Source organism: Helianthus annuus, chromosome 8 (assembly GCF_002127325.2).
Source record: "Helianthus annuus cultivar XRQ/B chromosome 8, HanXRQr2.0-SUNRISE, whole genome shotgun sequence".
NCBI classification, from domain to species: Eukaryota; Viridiplantae; Streptophyta; class Magnoliopsida; order Asterales; family Asteraceae; genus Helianthus; species Helianthus annuus.
In genome coordinates this window covers 96,357,821-96,374,640 of record NC_035440.2, presented here as the reverse complement: position 1 = coordinate 96,374,640, position 16,820 = coordinate 96,357,821, and the positions used below count along the sequence as shown (strand labels likewise).

At 43.8% G+C, this 16,820-nt stretch overlaps 1 protein-coding gene across 1 annotated transcript; it reads right to left on the bottom strand.

The window, feature by feature from the left end:
- Positions 1-2,393: 2,393 nt before the first annotated feature.
- LOC110870372 lies at positions 2,394-2,714 on the bottom strand. The gene has a single exon (XM_022119558.1). It carries the CDS (start codon positions 2,712-2,714, stop codon positions 2,394-2,396), a length of 321 nt encoding a protein of 106 aa, XP_021975250.1.
- Positions 2,715-16,820: the final 14,106 nt, after the last annotated feature.

Below are 16,820 nucleotides of genomic sequence, written 5' to 3'. Positions count from 1 at the left end.
AACAATGAGATGACTCACCTAACAAACTGAATACTAGGTGTGTGAATTTCTGGCACGACCCGAAAACCCGACACAAACCTAATACGAAATTTACGGGTTTGGGTTTAGTCTAAACATGTTTGGGTCAGTTTCAGGTTGAATCCAAGAAACCCGTTTAGCTAAACAGGTCAGCTTATTTTTTTTCAGTAAGTTTTGTGCCATAATTATAGCTTAAAAAGATAAATTAACATAAGATTTTATAATTAAAATGAAAATTATTATATACATTTGTGTTTTTTAGAAAACTTTTAATCTTAATACAATAATTTACGAAAAAAAAATTAAAAAAATTCGGGTTAAACGGGTCGTGTTCGGGTTATGTATGCCATGATTTTCGGGTTGGGTAGTGCCCAGGTTCGTCTAAATTTTTTTGGTTCGGTTCAAGTTGGACCCGCCAACCCACGAACACGGCCCGTTTAACATCCATACTGAATACAATCAAACAAAAAACTTGAAGAAACAACGATCTAAATTGACCGGAATAAATTAGATAGGGGGTTTTGTCTCTGCATAAAAAGGGTTAATCTCCTCGTCGATTCGGTGGTTGGTCGGTCTACTTCTCCAATGATCACTGCAAAACATAAAGCCGTTAGACTCGCCACGGGGAGAATGGGGGTTCTCTCCGTGACCAGCCTCTGGCGTGAGAATAAGTACAGTGATCTCAAGGAAAAAGATGAAGCAGTAAGTGTGAGAGTAAGTGAAAGTAACTTGTGAGATCATACCTGGTGTACCTTATTTATAACCGAATTTTGGCGGGAAAATGGTGCAACAGAGATAGCGACGGAAGATACTTTTCCGTTGGCAGTTACCTCTCCTTCCGTTAATCCCTGCACACGGATCGTGGGTTTGATCAACGGATGGGGAGATGCCATGTGGAAAGTGATTTTGTGTAGATCTCTCTTTTAGTTGTTGCCATCATTGTGACTTAGATGAGCGTCTAGGATTGTGCCACGTCGCATTCGGTTGTAACCGAATGATTATGCACGATGAGCATTTAAAGCTTTCAAGAAGATCTACAGCTGTAAACCATTGTGCCTTTGCCACGTGTCCATTCTGTTATAACAAAAAAGATTCCTTTGTTCAAGTCTTGATTTAAGGCGCACATAGATGTTTAGGAGTTTATCTTCAGGCCTAACAGTACCCTTGCGCGAGCCCGCACAAGGGTGTTAGTTGAATATTTGACCTTCCTTTCTCCGGCGCATGGACATCGAAGACTGTTCTTTTCCAACTCTTGTTTAGAACCGTTGCGCGGCTGCACAGGGTTTTATTTAAGATGCTTTTGGAATGAAGTTAGGGTATGGTCCTATGCGCTTGCGCAGGGTTTTTGGGACCATACCCCTTCAAGTCCCCCCCAGTCTAGTGTTACTCCTATGCGCCAATGGCAAGTAGGTGGAGCACTGGACTATAAAGATGAAATGTGCGCTTTAACTATTTGAGAAGTAGAAAGGTTGTTCGGTCGCTAGGTATGAAAGATCCTAACTTTTGAAGTTGACTGGCTGCGCGCCACAATGGCTATGTGCGAGGGTATGTAGCCGTTTCCCGTATGCTGTAATGTGCCAAAGGTTAGCTGAGATACCAGTTGTTCTGACCTTGGCAAGGGTTATTATCAGTGTTGCCTTGACTGTTGTTAAGGACGAATAATAACGTCCGCCTCGCGATGTGGCAGAGACCTCGGATGATGACAACTTAGCGTATAAATATACGACTTTGTAAAGGTTTGCCATTTATTTTGAATTTGTTTAGGATATTGAATCCGTTTTTGTACTGTTTAGCTAATGCGCTGTTGCGCAAGCACATTTGCTGCCGCACAAGTAACTTTGTTAATGCGCTGCCGCGCAAGTAACGTTATAATTGTATGGTATGTTTTAGTTACATTGTTTGTATGAGTACAATTACTTTGTTTCGGTAAGACAAATAAAGATGGTATAAAGCTCATGTGTGAACGTAGGGCTGGACCTTGCGCATTACTTGTGACCGCGGACCATTCATGAGACTTGTACTAGATTACCATAGTATTTTTGTGTTTACCAAAAGAATTTGCATGAATTTGTAATAAAACATAAAGGTGTAATGTAACAAACTTTGCATTGATACAGATAAGGCGCAGAGGCCAGCAGATACAAAGTTTTTTTTATTTTTTTAAATAAGATAATTACGATGCGTATGTAAGTAGCGACTCTTGTGTTGTACGCTGGTCAGCGTAATGTGCTGTCCAGGTACGAAGGGTGCTAGGATTTCATGTAGCACCTGCGCAGCTACTGCGCATTCCACGTGTGCGGAACGTCTGTTCCGTCAAGTCGGCGCAAGGTGTACGCTCCTTTTCCCAGGACCTCGTTGATCACACAAGGCGCCTCTCATTTAGGCGCGAGCTTTCCTGGTCGTTCTGCGTTCGATGCCTCGTTATCTCTTTGGACAAAGTCTCCCGATAAGAAAGTGCATATGCACATTCTAGCGTTGTAATATTTTTCCAATTTTGACTTGTACTTGGCCTCGTTAATGGCTGCATTTTCTCGTCTCTCTTCGGGAAGATCCAAGTCGAGTCTGCGCTCTTGCTCATTGTTTTGTTTTTCCATGGCTAGCATGCGGGGTGACGGATGGCCAAACTCTGCCGGGATCACGGCTTCCGTACCATAGACGAGGCTAAACGGAGTTTCTCCCATGCTAGTCTTCGGCATGGTGCGGTGAGCTCATAGAATACTTGGGAGTTCATTGACCGAGCCTCTTCTTGTGGTTCCCAATCTTGCTTTAATGCCATCTACAAACTGTTTGTTGTCGCTTTCAACTTGACCGTTTTCCTGTGGGTGCGCCACAGAGGCGAAACTATGTTCGATGTGCATTTCTTTCATCTATTTTTGTAGATCGTCGGACGCAAAATTGGTACCGTTGTCTGTTATAATGCGCAGCGGTAACCCGAACCGACATATAATGTATTCCCGGATGAACTTTCTGATCACCATTGCGGTGGTTGATGCTAGAGCTTTGGTTTCTACCCACTTAGTGAAGTAGTCCACATCAACTATGATGAATTTTAGTACGCCAGGCACATCGGGAAAAGGACCTACTAGATCAATTCTCCATTGTTGAAAATGCCATGCTGCGGTTACCGGGACCAAAGGGTTCTTTGGTCGTAGGGTCTTTGGAGCATGGCGTTGGCACGAGGTACACTTGCGCGAAATCTCGACGGTGTCTAGATGCATATTGGGCCAGTAATAGCCTGCGCTCATGATTTTTGCCACTACCATACGAGGACCCGCATGGATTCCGCATAATCCTTCATGGATTTCTCGGACCAGATATTGCGCGTCATGCTTGTCAAATCATCTTAGAAGAGGACCCATATAAGACTTGCGATACAGGACTCCGTCTGCCATTTCATAATTGAGCGCTTTGTGCTGATTTTTTCTTGCTTCCGTTTTCCCTTCTGAAAGAGTTCCATGTTGTAAGAACATAATAATCGGGGACATCCAAGATGGATTCCCAATTTCTATCATGTTTACATGTCTTAGAGGAACAGATGGGTTTGAAAGAACTTCAATGCGGACCTCTTTTGCGAGGTGTTTGAAACTTGTAGCAACTAACTTGCTTAGTGTGTCCGCGTGTTTGTTTTCGCTTCTGTTAATGTGGATGATTTTGAAAGTCTGAAACAGATTGATTAATGTTCTCGCATGCTCAAGATATAAGGCCATTGCTTCGCCTTTTGCGTCGTAGCGACCATTAATTTGTTCAGCAACCAACAGAGAGTCAACATGCGCTTCTACATTTTTTGCCCCCATTTTAATTGCTAGGCGTAGACCTATGAGAAATGCTTCATACTCTGCTTCGTTGTTGGTGCTTTTAAAATCTAACCGGATGGCGTAAGTAAGTTCATGGTTGTCGGGGCTGACTAGGTGAAGACCAACCCCTGAGCCGTCATCGTTGGAAGCTCCATCTGTATATAAGATCTAGACCCTGTCTTCGAAGACGGGGGTAGGGTTTTGTATGGCTTCACATTCTTGGATTCTATCGACGGGGACTTGTCACACCCCAACCGATGGCGGAATCATCAGGGCGCGGCACTGAGTGAAACAAATTGTCCAGAAATTTCCATAAAAACTACGATTACCAATTATTTATGCATCACGTCCCATACCATGACATAACAAGTAGCATAGTTATTACAGAAAAAAATCAAGACAAATAGTTCTATTCCGACAACTCAGAATTCAAATAAAAATAAATTGTCTTTGTTTCTAGACTCTTTCCTAGCCTCGATTTCATCACACAGCAAACAAGGCATCCTAGCATCTTAAGCACCTGCCACACACGTTAAAGTAAAAGTCAATACACATAGTGTAAAGGTGAGCATACAAGTTTAATAGATATAATAGAGTTCAAAATCATTTACGCATAACCAGCACGTACAATGCGTGAAATGAAGCACATAAGTTATCGACATGATCCTATTAATACCAATGACTGCGGGTTGACTGCGCAAGGCAGTTCGTAATACATATTCACCACTGTGAACCATGTGTTTAATTGTCCTTAATAACCCCTGAGTGAACAGGTACTGACGCCAAACTATAGTACTATCGTTCCTAAGGCAGGTAGACAGCAATCCATGTGTAAACATAACAAACAAGCATTCATTGAGTCACATATAACATGCAGTAACAATTAACGTTAAAGTATTGCGTAGTGTGTTTGATGTGATTTAGAATAAGTAATGTATGTAACACCCAAAAGTGCGTAAAGCAAAAAGGGTTCGAGTATACTCACAGCGATAATGGATTGAAGGTAGCGCTAGAGCGAGTTTAGCCTGATCAAAACGATAGTATAAACGATAAGCGGTGCGTAAATCGGTGCAAGTGTCAAAGGATCGGATGGTAATCTGATCGGATGGCCAGTCGATCAGGTGACAATCCGTTCGGATGGTCATCCGATCGAGTGACCATTCGATTGGATTGTTACCTCGTTTGGGATGGATGTGTTTGTGTATGATGGTTTGCATTTTGAAGTTTTCGTTGTAGCATTTTGAAAACAGAGAAGTATCTCTACCTTTCAGGTTGGTCGATCAAACGGTCATTCGATCAGGTAACGATCCGATTGGTTGGACACTTAGTGAGGATAAGTTCACAGCAGTTTGTCACTCGATCGGATTGCTGTCCGATTGGGTGGCAATCCGTTTGGAACTGTCTATGCATTGAACATGTTGAAAATTGTTTAAGTGTTGAAGTCTAAACATCACATGGTCGGATGGTAATCCGATCGGATGTCAATCTGATCGGACGACAATCCGTTCGATGTTCAAAACCTCCAAAGTTGAAAATAAAAGTTAAGCGTGGGACCAAGGTGCAAGCCGATCGGGTGGTTGTCCGATCGGATGGCAGTCCGATCGGGTGGCAATCCGATCGGACGGCAATCCCTCTCGGCGGCCTGATCGTCTTGTTACTTGGTTGTTTTGATAGTTTTGCGGTTTTCTCGAGACGGTTTGATAACGTGCCAAACAACAGAAACCTCGTCAAGACTTAGTGACCCGATCGGATAGGAATCACCCTAGTCCGACCAGTTTAACTGTTCGAGACGGTGTTTCATGTTTAACCCGAAATCAGTAATCTCTTGGATAGAATCCAGATCTTGAACCAACACATCACTAAGAAGGAGTAGAAGATCAGAACAAGCTCCGATTCTATCGATTTTGAGTGCATTGAGTGTAAAAGAGTTGAAAGAAAGTTAGAAAACCATCTCTCAATCCTTTTCACCTTGAATATGTTCAGATCTATGCAAGATCTTTGTTTATTCATGTGTAAATCGTTCAGATCTAAGTTGTTCTTGGTGGGTTGAGGCCAAAACATGAAGCTCATAAGAACCCCATGATGACATCATCCTAGAACACCTTAAACCTAGTGATTTCACGGTTAAAAGTTAAGATTCAAAAGATAAAAAGGTGTAGGAGTGCATGTAGATTAAGAAAGTACAAGATTTAGGTTGAAAACTTACAAGAATCGCGAGAAATCGAAAGAAAAGTGGGCTGGAGCGAGTTGAGTCGAGTGAGAGCTGTCACATCAAGTGATGTGACATATGTAGGGTATTTATAGGGTTTCCCAAAATGGAAAGTGGGGAAAGTGGCTGGTCGATAGGGTGGCAGCCCGATCGGGTGGTAACTCGATCGAGTGGCAACTCGATCGGGTGGCAACTCCGTCGGTTGGCCACTCGATTTGAGTGTTCGGCGCGACGAGTTTTGATGTTTCGATTCGCATGTTGAGCGTTGTGATGCGATGGAGTTTCTCATTAATCCCACCTACTATATCTAACATACAATCATCCTAATTAACTTGCGTTTAGCATTTGCGATACGATCGCGATAGAGTTTCGATTGAGTTTCGATTAATCACCACAACATAAACATAAATAAACATGCACAAGTAACACATAAGTAACACACACTCGTAAAACAATATCCAGAACACATAATTCGGATTGCGAATGCGATTGCGATAAACGATAAAGCGATAAAGCATGCGATAAACAACGAATAAACCTCGATTATTAACAAGTACTCCACATAATACAACTAATGCGATAAATAAAATAGACTATCTACAAGTCAAAGATGTCAAAACAGGAATTGAGCTGGGAGTGACAGATCGCAATTTGCAATCTTTTCTTCCTTTGACTTCAATCTTGACTTTGACATTGACTTTCGAAACACGGGGTGTTACAGCCTCCCTCTGTTAAGGGAATTTCGTCCTGAAATTAGGCTTCAGTCGTAACAAACAACTGCGGGTACTTCGCCTTCATGTCGCTTTCGAGTTCCCAAGTGAACTCTGCGCCTCGTTTGCCTTCCGAGCGAACTTTCACAATGGGAATGCGTGAGCGTCTGAGCTGCTTGGTTTGTCGGTCCATGATCTCGACAGGCTTCTCCACGAAGTGTAGTGTTTCGTTTATTTGAAGGTCTTCTAGAGGTACGAACAAATCATGCTCAGGCAGGCACTTTCTGAGGTTAGACACATGGAAAGTCGGGTGAACGTTGCTAAGTTCCTCCGGTAGTTCGAGTCTGTAGGCCACTTTCCCGATCCTTTCCAGAATCTTAAAGTGTCCAACATATCAAGGCACGAGTTTCCCTCTCTTGCCGAATCTGACCACACCCTTCCAAGGTGACACCTTAAGGAGTACGTGGTCGCCAACGTCAAATTCAAGTGGCTTGCGTCATCTATCGGCGTAACTTTTCTGACGACTCCGAGCTTTCAGCAGATTATCTCGAATTTGGAGGATTTTGTCAGTTGTTTCTTGCAATAGCTCGGGACCGGTTAATTGCGAATGCCCGATCTCGTGCCACACAATAGGCGACCGACATCTTCTTCCGTATAATGCCTCAAACGGTGCCATTTGAATGCTGGAATGATAACTGTTATTGTTAGAGAATTCGACTAAAGGTAGGTAAGCGTCCTAATTACCACCGAAATCTATGACACACGAGCGAAGCATGTCTTCCAAAGTACGAATCGTTCTTTCTGTCTGACCGTCGGTTTGGGGATGAAAAGCGGTACTTAGATTAAGCGAAGTACCGAGAGCAGATTGAAACGTTTCCCAAAGACGCGAGGTAAACCGACCATCGCGGTCAGAGATGATGTCGCGAGGCGTACCGTGTCGACAGATAACTTCGTTTGTGTAGATTCGGGCTAATTTTTCTACCTTGTAGTCTTCTCGTATTGGTAGGAAATGAGCAGATTTGGTCAAACAGTCAATGACAACCCAGATGCTGTCGTGACCTGATGGCGTGCGCAGAAGTTTCGTTATGAAGCCCATAGCTATACTTTCCTACTTCCACATAGGGATCATGGGTTGTTCAAGTAAGCCAGAGGGTCTTTGATGCTCGGCCTTGACTTTCGAGCAAGTCAGGCATTTCGAAATATAGAGAGCGATATCCCTCTTCATGCCCGACCACCAGTACTTGTAGCGAAGGTCCTGGTACATTTTATCGGCACCGGGATAAATAGAATACCGGGACTTATGGGCTTCGTCCATCAGAATCTGTCGTAAATCGGTCCGCTTAGGGACCCAGATTCGGTCCAGATAATGGAATATCCCATTCAATTTACTCACTAACTGGGCTCCTTCGTTGAGAATCCTTTCCTTCTTCAAAGTATGCTCGGTAAAGCATGCATGTTGGGCTTCGTGAATGAGAGACTCGAGATGATGATGCGCTGGAATATTACGAGCGCTATGCAAATAACTTCATCTGCTGAGGGCGTCGACAACAACATTTGCTTTGCCAAGATGATAACGAATCTCACAATCGTAGTCGTTGAGAAGTTCTACCCATCGGCGTTGACGCATATTAAGTTCTTTCTAGCTGAAGATGTGTTGTAGGCTCCTATGGTCGGTGAAGACCGTACACTTTATACCATAAAGGTAGTGTCGCCAGATCTTCAACGCAAAAACAACTGCGCCTAGCTCGAGGTCATGGGTTTTATAGTTCTTCTCATGGATCTTGAGCCGGCGAGACGCGTAAGCGATAACCTTGTCCCGCTGCATGAGAACACAGCCAAGACCAAGGTTCGAGGCATCATAATAGACAATGAACTCAGCGTTTCCATCGGGCAAAGCAAGGATGGAAGCATTACAAAGCATGTGCTTAAGGGTTCGAAATGCAGTCTCTTGTTCAGTTCCCCAAACAAAAGCTTGTCTTTATGTGTGAGAGAGGTAAGCGACACGGCGATTTTAGAGAATCCTTCGATAAATCGGTGATAATAGCCCGCTAGTCCGAGAAAAGAGCGGACTTCAGACGGGTTTTTAGGCGTAACCCAACTCTTAACAGCTTTTGTAACACCCCGTGTTTTCGAATGTCAAAGTCAAAGTCAAAGTCCAAGTCTACTTTGACTTCTTTGACTATAGATAGTCTATTTTATGTTTATTTGTATTATATGGAGTAAGTGTTGTTAATCAGAATAAATTGAAGTAACCGAATGTTTAATCGACGCGAACCGATTTATGACTGTGAATAGTAGGAAGTAACAATGCGATAAAGTTAACTAATCAGTAATCAAACCGATCTAACCATCATCGAACTCGAATCTCGAAATTATGCGAACTTTGGTTGTTGTTATACGTCTGTGTGTGTGCCTTATGTGTTACCTGTGCGTGTTTACTTTATGTTTTGTGTGGTGATCAATCGGATCAATCCAAACTCGAATCAAAACTCGAAAATCAAATCGAATGCAATCGAAATCGAATTACGATGAATGGTAATGTACGGATAGGGTGAAATATAGGTGATTGTATGTTAGATATAGTAGTTGGGACTGAAAGTAATTTGAATAGGAAACTCTATCGTACTCGTATCGCTTTCAATCGAAATCGAAAATCGTCGCACCGAACACTCGAACCAGGCTGGGATCGATCAGGCTGTCAGCCGATCGAACAGCCCAGCCGATCGGACGGACTGTCCGATCGAGCAGGCTGTCCGATCGGGATGCCTGGCCGATCGGCCAGCCCTTTCCTTTTTTGGAGCCTATAAATAGAGCTGTCATTGTCATTCTTCCCACTTTTGGAAACTCTCTGACCGACCAGCTCATGCTCCTCACCTTTTCTCAGATTTCTTCCAATTCCGGTAAGTTTTCATCCTAAATCTTGTACTTTCTTGATCAAAACATGCTCCTACACCTTTCTATCTTTCAAATCTTGATTTCTAACTGTGAAATCATCAAGATCTAAGCATTCTAGGATGATGTCATCATGGTGTTCTTCAAGAACATCATGTTTTGGCCTTAATCCACAATGAATAGCTCGGATCTAACCGATTTCCACATAAACAAGCTAAGATCTATCAAGGATCTAAACATTTACATGATGTAAAGGATTGAAAGGAAGACTTCCAACTTTCTTTCAGCTCTTTTACACTCAATGCCTTCAAACCGGTAGGAACGGAGCTTGAGCCAACTCACTAATCATTCTAATGGTTGTGTGGTTCAAGATTCGGATTCTATCTACGAGTTTCACCGATTTCGGGTTAAACGTTAAACCACCGTCCCGAACCGTTCACCGGCCGGACTTGGGTGATTCCTGTCCGAGCAGGGGAAACAAGTAAGAACGAAGGTTCCAAGGTTCAGCTCGTTATCAAACTACCTCTACATAACGTCAAATAATCGGAACAGCCAAGTGTTAAGACGAACAGGCCGATCAGGTCAGGATGCTGACCGAACGGTTAGGCTGTTCAAACGACCAACCGATCGAACATGTCAGTCGATCGACCAGGTCAGCCGATCGGCTAGCATATGGCCCCACACTTTGACAATTTTATGAAGTAGAGTATTGAACGAGGTGATGTTCGATCGAACGAGCCGTTTGATAACATTACTCATCGGATCATGAGATACTATGCTTCAACCCTTAATCGACTTTCAATTCGTTGGACGTATTGGAATGCCACCCGATCGAGCATGGTGTTCGAACAAGTATGCTGTTCGATCGAGTGACATCCTGTGCTGAGGACTACTACAGAAGTTCCTAACCGATTGGTTAAGCCGGCCGATCGAACAGACCGCTCGATCGATCGACCTGAAAGGTAAGAAAACTTCAATGTTCTCAAATACTACAACGAAAACTTCAAAAGGTCAAACCATCATACACGAACACATCCTACTCAAAGGAAGAAACAATCCACTCGAACAGTCCAGCCGATCGAGCCTACCCGCCGATCGAACAGACTGTCCGAACGAATCTTCCAGCCGAACAAACCACCTGTTCGATCGAACCTGCTGTTCGACCCACTTACACTTGTTTCCATTCTACATGTTACTCATCGCTATGCTATCGAACTATTCAGGCTAACCCTACTCTCAAGCGCTCCCTTCAATCCATCAATCAATCGCTGTGAGTATACTCGATCCCTTTTTGCCTTAGCACTTTTGGGTGTTACATACGTTACTTATCAAAATCACAAATCGAACACACTACTCAACTATTTGAACGCTAACCAATATGCATGTACTACGTGACTAAATGAATGCTTGTTGATTGTGTTTACACGTGGAATGCTGTCTACCCGCCTTAACGACGTAGTACTATAGTTTGGACTCAGCACCCGTTCACACGGGGGTTGTTAAGGACAATTACTTGCATGGATTACGATGGTAATCATGTATTGCGAACTGTCTCGGACAGTCAACCCGCAGTCACTGGTATCAATAGGTCCATGTCGATAATTAACATGCTTCGTTTTCCTCTGTGTACGTGCTGGTTATGCGTAAACTATTCGAACTCTATATACTATTATCAAACTTGTATGTTCACCTTTACATTATATGTATTGACTTTATTTAACGTATGTGACAGGTGTTTAAGATGTTTGCTTGCTAGGAAAGCGAGGCTAGAATAAAACTCTAGAGGCCCCCAACAAATAGTTGTCTGTCAGGAAAGAGCAACTAGAGCATAGTTGTCTGTAGATCTTGTCAGGCTGGGTCTTTAGGAGCATTTGAACAATATTTATTTGTTTTTATTTAAATCTGAGTCGTCGGAACAGAGTATTTGACTGGTCGTTATCTGTAATAATTTGTTTGTTATTTGGGACACGGTATGGGACGTCTTATTTAACTGAATAGTGATAATAATTGTTATGGAAACTTCTGGACAATTTGTTTTGCTCAGTGCCATGCCCCGATGATTCCGCCATCGGTTGGGGTGTGACAGATTGGTATCAGAGCCATAACTATAGGGAATTAGGCAGGACACAACCTAGTCCGGGTCGTTGTCTTAGAGACCTAGACTATAGTTAGGAACCAACAGACCAAGCTTATGTGCTATATTCTGATATTTTTCGCTATCACTGCACTCGAATTTTCAAATAGAGTCAAGTGATTCAGTTGAGAATAGGTGTGAAAGCCGCAAACTCTCGACTAAATTGTTTGAACAATGCTGATTTTATCCATTTATCAATGATTTCCTCATTATTTTCGATAACGAACGAGGAGAATTATACCAAATCAGGAGTGAAATCCATATTTTGATGAATAATCTCCTCAAATTTTACTAAAACAAGGAAGAAATTGCTAAGTCAGGGGTGAAACCCGAACCTTGGCAACTTATTCCAACTTTTACTCATCTCAACAAAGCCTCGACGGACTCCAACGACCTAAACTCACGAGCATGACCTAGGGAATATGCGTGGAATGCCCAAGAATCGAGGCAGAAACGTGATCCCGAAAGTCGAAAAGTGACGACAAGTCTACTGCGAATAGTCGAATCGCTTTGGGTAGTCGATGTCTAGTAGCCGCAGACAATCTATTTCCCGATTTTTATGTGTTTCAATCCTGAGCCCGCAACTGCCGACGCTGATGATTCGTTGATTTTATGTGTTTTATGTGTGATTGCCTGTTTATGTGTTTCATTTTGATGTTCGCTCGATTTTTGCTATCACTTTGATCGACACACACGATTCGCATTGCTCTTCTACCTCAAAACGCCAACAAGTCGTTGCAAATCTAGGCGATACTATGCTAGGATTTACGCTATACTATACTACACTCGACATGCTGTTCGATATGCTATACGCGACCGCTATATACGAACGACCCGCGAGCTTTGAATGATAGGTTTCTGTATTCTGACTGCATCTGTGCTTCTGTGCTTATGTGTCTCTGTGCTCTACGTGCCTACGTGCTTATGTGCTTCTGTGATTATGTGAATTTGTGTTTATATGATTATGTGATGCGTGATCCGACGTGATTCTAAGCTTTAGTAAGTAGTAGACGTGTGAGGTGAGATTCGATTGTTGTGTCTGAGACCTACGACGATGTCTATTGCAGACCATGTCGTCATCTGGACACCGGACCCCACTTACTCGCCAAGAAAAGAGAGACAGGCATCTCGCTACTATCATTGCCAAGAGTGTGGCAAAAGCGGTGAGCGATGTCTTTGAAAACGCCAGCAAGTCGTCTGAGGATTCGCGAATCGATGCTCCTAAGGATACCAGCTAGACCGGGTTCAGCTTTAAACAGTTCAAGGCATGCGGACCAAAGGAATTCACCGGAGAAGATGGCCCAACAGCTATGTTTCAATGGTTCGATTCTATCGAAGTCACTCGACGCCAAAGCGGCTGTCCAGAAAATCTCCGCACCCTCAATGCTACAGGCGTCTTCCAGTCCCGAGCTCTAGACTGGTGGACGGCCGAACGAAACAAACGCGGGAATGGTGCAGCTTATGAGCTGACATGGAAGGAGCTGAAAGCCATCATGATGGACGAATTCTGCCCTCCCCATGAACGCCAAAAGCTGGAGGACGAGTTTTGGAACATTAAGCAGAAGGATGGAGATAACGCTGCCTTGACTGCATGCTTTAAACAGCTCAGCTTCATTTGTCCAGATCAAGTCAAGACGTCAGACATGGCCATCAAGAAGTATATTCGAGCTCTACCCGATTGTGTTGCTGATTTCATTCATGCCGCCAAGCCATCATCGATTGAAGAGACCTACCTGCTTGCCGCTGAGATCAATGACAAGCGGGTAAAGTCTGGTTTTTGGGATAAGCATACCAAGTCTCTGCACCAAGCCACCACCGCATCGACCGTCGACACCACCACTGCTCAACCCTCCAAGTCGTCAAGAAGAAAGAAGAAGCACAACAACAACAGCTCCAACAACAAGAACTGTGCTGTGACAACGACTGCTGCTCCTCTGCAGGCCGTACAGGCTCAGCAGCAGTCTCACCACCGACAAGCTCCAGTGATTAATGCGCCGCCAGCTAAGCGCGCTTACACAGGTCCCCACCCGCTCTGCCCGACATGCTCATACCATCATCCGGTGGGAATCGCCTGTCGTTTCTGCGCCCACTGCAACCTCTACGGGCATTTCACTGCGAACTGTCGCTATGGTCCCCGTCAAGCCCCAGTTCAAGCCGCCGCTCATCAAGCTCTACTTCCAGCCCCTCAAGGCCAACCTGCAGCTCAAGCACCAGCGGTCAATGCTCGAGTCTGCTTTGCATGTGGTGATCCTAACCACTTTGCAAACATGTGCCCGAACCGGGTTGTGAAACAAGAACCCCAGCAGCAACAGCAACAGCAGCAGACTCAGCAGCAACAACAAGCAGCCCGTGCCAGAACTTTTAACATCAACGCCCGTCAAGCCCAGGCTGACAACAACGTGGTTAATGGTACGTTCCTTGTGAATGGTATTTATGCATCATGTTTGTTTGATACTGGAGTCGATAACTGCTTTGTGTCGTTTGAATTCGAGAAGCTCCTTAGTCGTAAGTGTTCTTATCTCCCCTCGTCATTCGAAGTCGAAGTTGCTACTGGAAGAACCGTCGCAGTTAAATTTGTTCTTCGTGATTATACCCTCGAGCTTAACAATCACCTCTTCCCAATTGACCTTATTCCTATGCAACTCGGAAGTTTTGACGTCATAGTAGGCATGGACTTTCTTCGCGAAAACCATGCTGAAGTTGTGTATTTGAAAAGATGATTCGATTCTCGCTCGCCAATGGTGATCTCTTATGTGTGTACGGTGAAACAGCTTCGAAAGGTCTCAAGCTCATGTCGTGTATCCAAGCTAGCAAGTATCTCCGCAAGGACTACAGAGCCTTCTTGGCCAACATTGTAGTAGCGGAGAAGGTAAAGAAAGAGAAGGTTGAAGTCAAAGACGTCCTAGTGGTTCATGAATTTCCTCAGGTGTTCCCTGATGATCTTCCCGGACTACCGCCAAGTCGTGATATCGACTTTCGTATCGACCTCATTCCTGGAGCTAACCCTGTTGCCAAAGCCCCTTATCGACTCGCGCCATCCGAAATGAGGGAACTCTCAAACCAACTTCAGGAGTTACTTGAAAAAGGCTTCATTCGTCCGAGCACCTCTCCTTGGGGCGCACCAGTCCTTTTCGTCAAAAAGAAGGACGAGTCGTTCAGGATGCGCATCGACTATCGGGAATTGAATAAGCTGACCATCAAGAACCGTTATCCCCTACCTCGAATCGACGATTTGTTTGATCAGCTACAAGGTGCATCATGTTTCTCGAAGATCGATCTATGATGTGTGTAAAATGCAACATATAAATTACATCAAATGAGGCATTAAACTAACCCTTTTTAAGTACTAATGTTGGAAAAGAGTGTTTTTGTCTTCCTTTTGTATTTTCAGGATGAAATGAGCTCAAATACACAAAAGAAGCAAAAAGACAGCTAATTCTAGCATAAATACAAGAAAATGAACAAAAGTAGATTGCCCGAACCCTCAACGGCATCCTCCCAAGCAAAGAAGAGAAAACAGAAGACTGAACACGCCCCGTGCTCAGCCAGCACGGGGCCGTGCCCAAGAAGCAGCTGGAAAAAACAAACCTGTAGAAGCTTCTATTGCCCACCACGGGGCCGTGTCCAGTGAGCACGGGGGCGTGGTGAAAGTACAGCAGGCGCATTAATTGTAATTGCGAATTACAATTAATGAAGAGAGAGAGTGTCAGACGGGCACGGGGGCGTGTCCAGCGGACACGGGGCCGTGGCGAAAGTACAGTAGGCACATTAATTGCCCTTGTTCAGCGTTTAGAGGTCCTGCAAGGGACCTGGGTCAAATTTAGTAGGATCTCCTTCAATTCCCATAGGTATTGGATGGCGGGGATCCAAACTCTTTGACCCCCTCATAAGTTAACTACTATTAATACTATAACCCGGCTATTTAGGACTGTATCCCTGCTGACTCAGACTACTTAGCCGAGGGTAACGTCACCGCCAAAAGCGGGGCCTGCCATAATTTGCATTAATAACTTAATTCATTATCTTCCAATAATCCAACCCTTTAGGATTGTATCCTTGTTGACTCAAACTACTGGGTTGATGGTAACGTCGCCTCCAAAAGAGGGGCCTACTACAATAACTAAGATAATATCTTAAACAAGTGCAAAAGTGCGAAAATAATCAAAGGTTATACTAATACACGAGTCGGATCCAAGTGATTCATCTTGTCTATCTGTTTTTATTTTATTTTTATTTTTCAGCATTTAGTTAGTTTTTATTTTTCTAGTTTAAAATCCTCTTCTAACTTTTTGATTTGATTAGACGTTGAGGATAAACCAGTATTAAAAGCTCTTGTGTCCTTGGACGACCTCGGTATCTTACCAACACTATACTACGTCCACGATGGGTGCACTTGCCCATATATGTGTTTAGTGTTAGTGAATATCGTGTTTTATAAATTTAAAACTTGGCTAAAAGTGTAAAAAGGGCTTAAAATATACATCAAAAATATATCACACTTCACGCACATCAAGTTTTTGGCGCCGTTGCCGGGGACACAAGGATTTTAAGAAAGTTAGGAATCAATGGCCTAATCATATTTTTATTTTTCTTTTTAATTTTTTAGGATTTTCTTAGTTTTTCAGCTTTTGCAGAGCTCAGCACGGGCCGTGCCTGGTCGGACGCGGGCCGTGCCCAGCATCGCTACTGGCAGTTTTTAGTTTTCCAAGTTATAGAAGGCTGACCACGGGGCCGTGTCGGTGCAACACGGGGTCGTGTCCAACTTTCCAGTAACTGGGATCTGGAAAACAATCACTGTAACTCCGACCACGGGCCGGGTTCGCTGAACACGGGGCCGTGGTGAACCTTCTGACCAACATTCTTTTCTGTTTTTATTGCAGGACTTGGAACCAGACGCCAATCCTACCTAGTGTATGAGCTCCAGTTCTAAAAAGGACATAAAAGAACCTCTAGAAGAACCCGAACGCTTTCTCAGAAAAAGATTAAAAGCTAAAAACCGAGAGAAAGTTTCGGGTGATCCACCTCCAATGGCGGACCAACGTACCCTCATGGATTATCTACGA

What these genes read in the sequence shown, in the direction of transcription:
- LOC110870372 (XM_022119558.1), bottom strand. Translation starts at nt 2,714, where the DNA reads ATGCCGAAGACTAGCATGGGAGAAACTCCGTTTAGCCTCGTCTATGGT.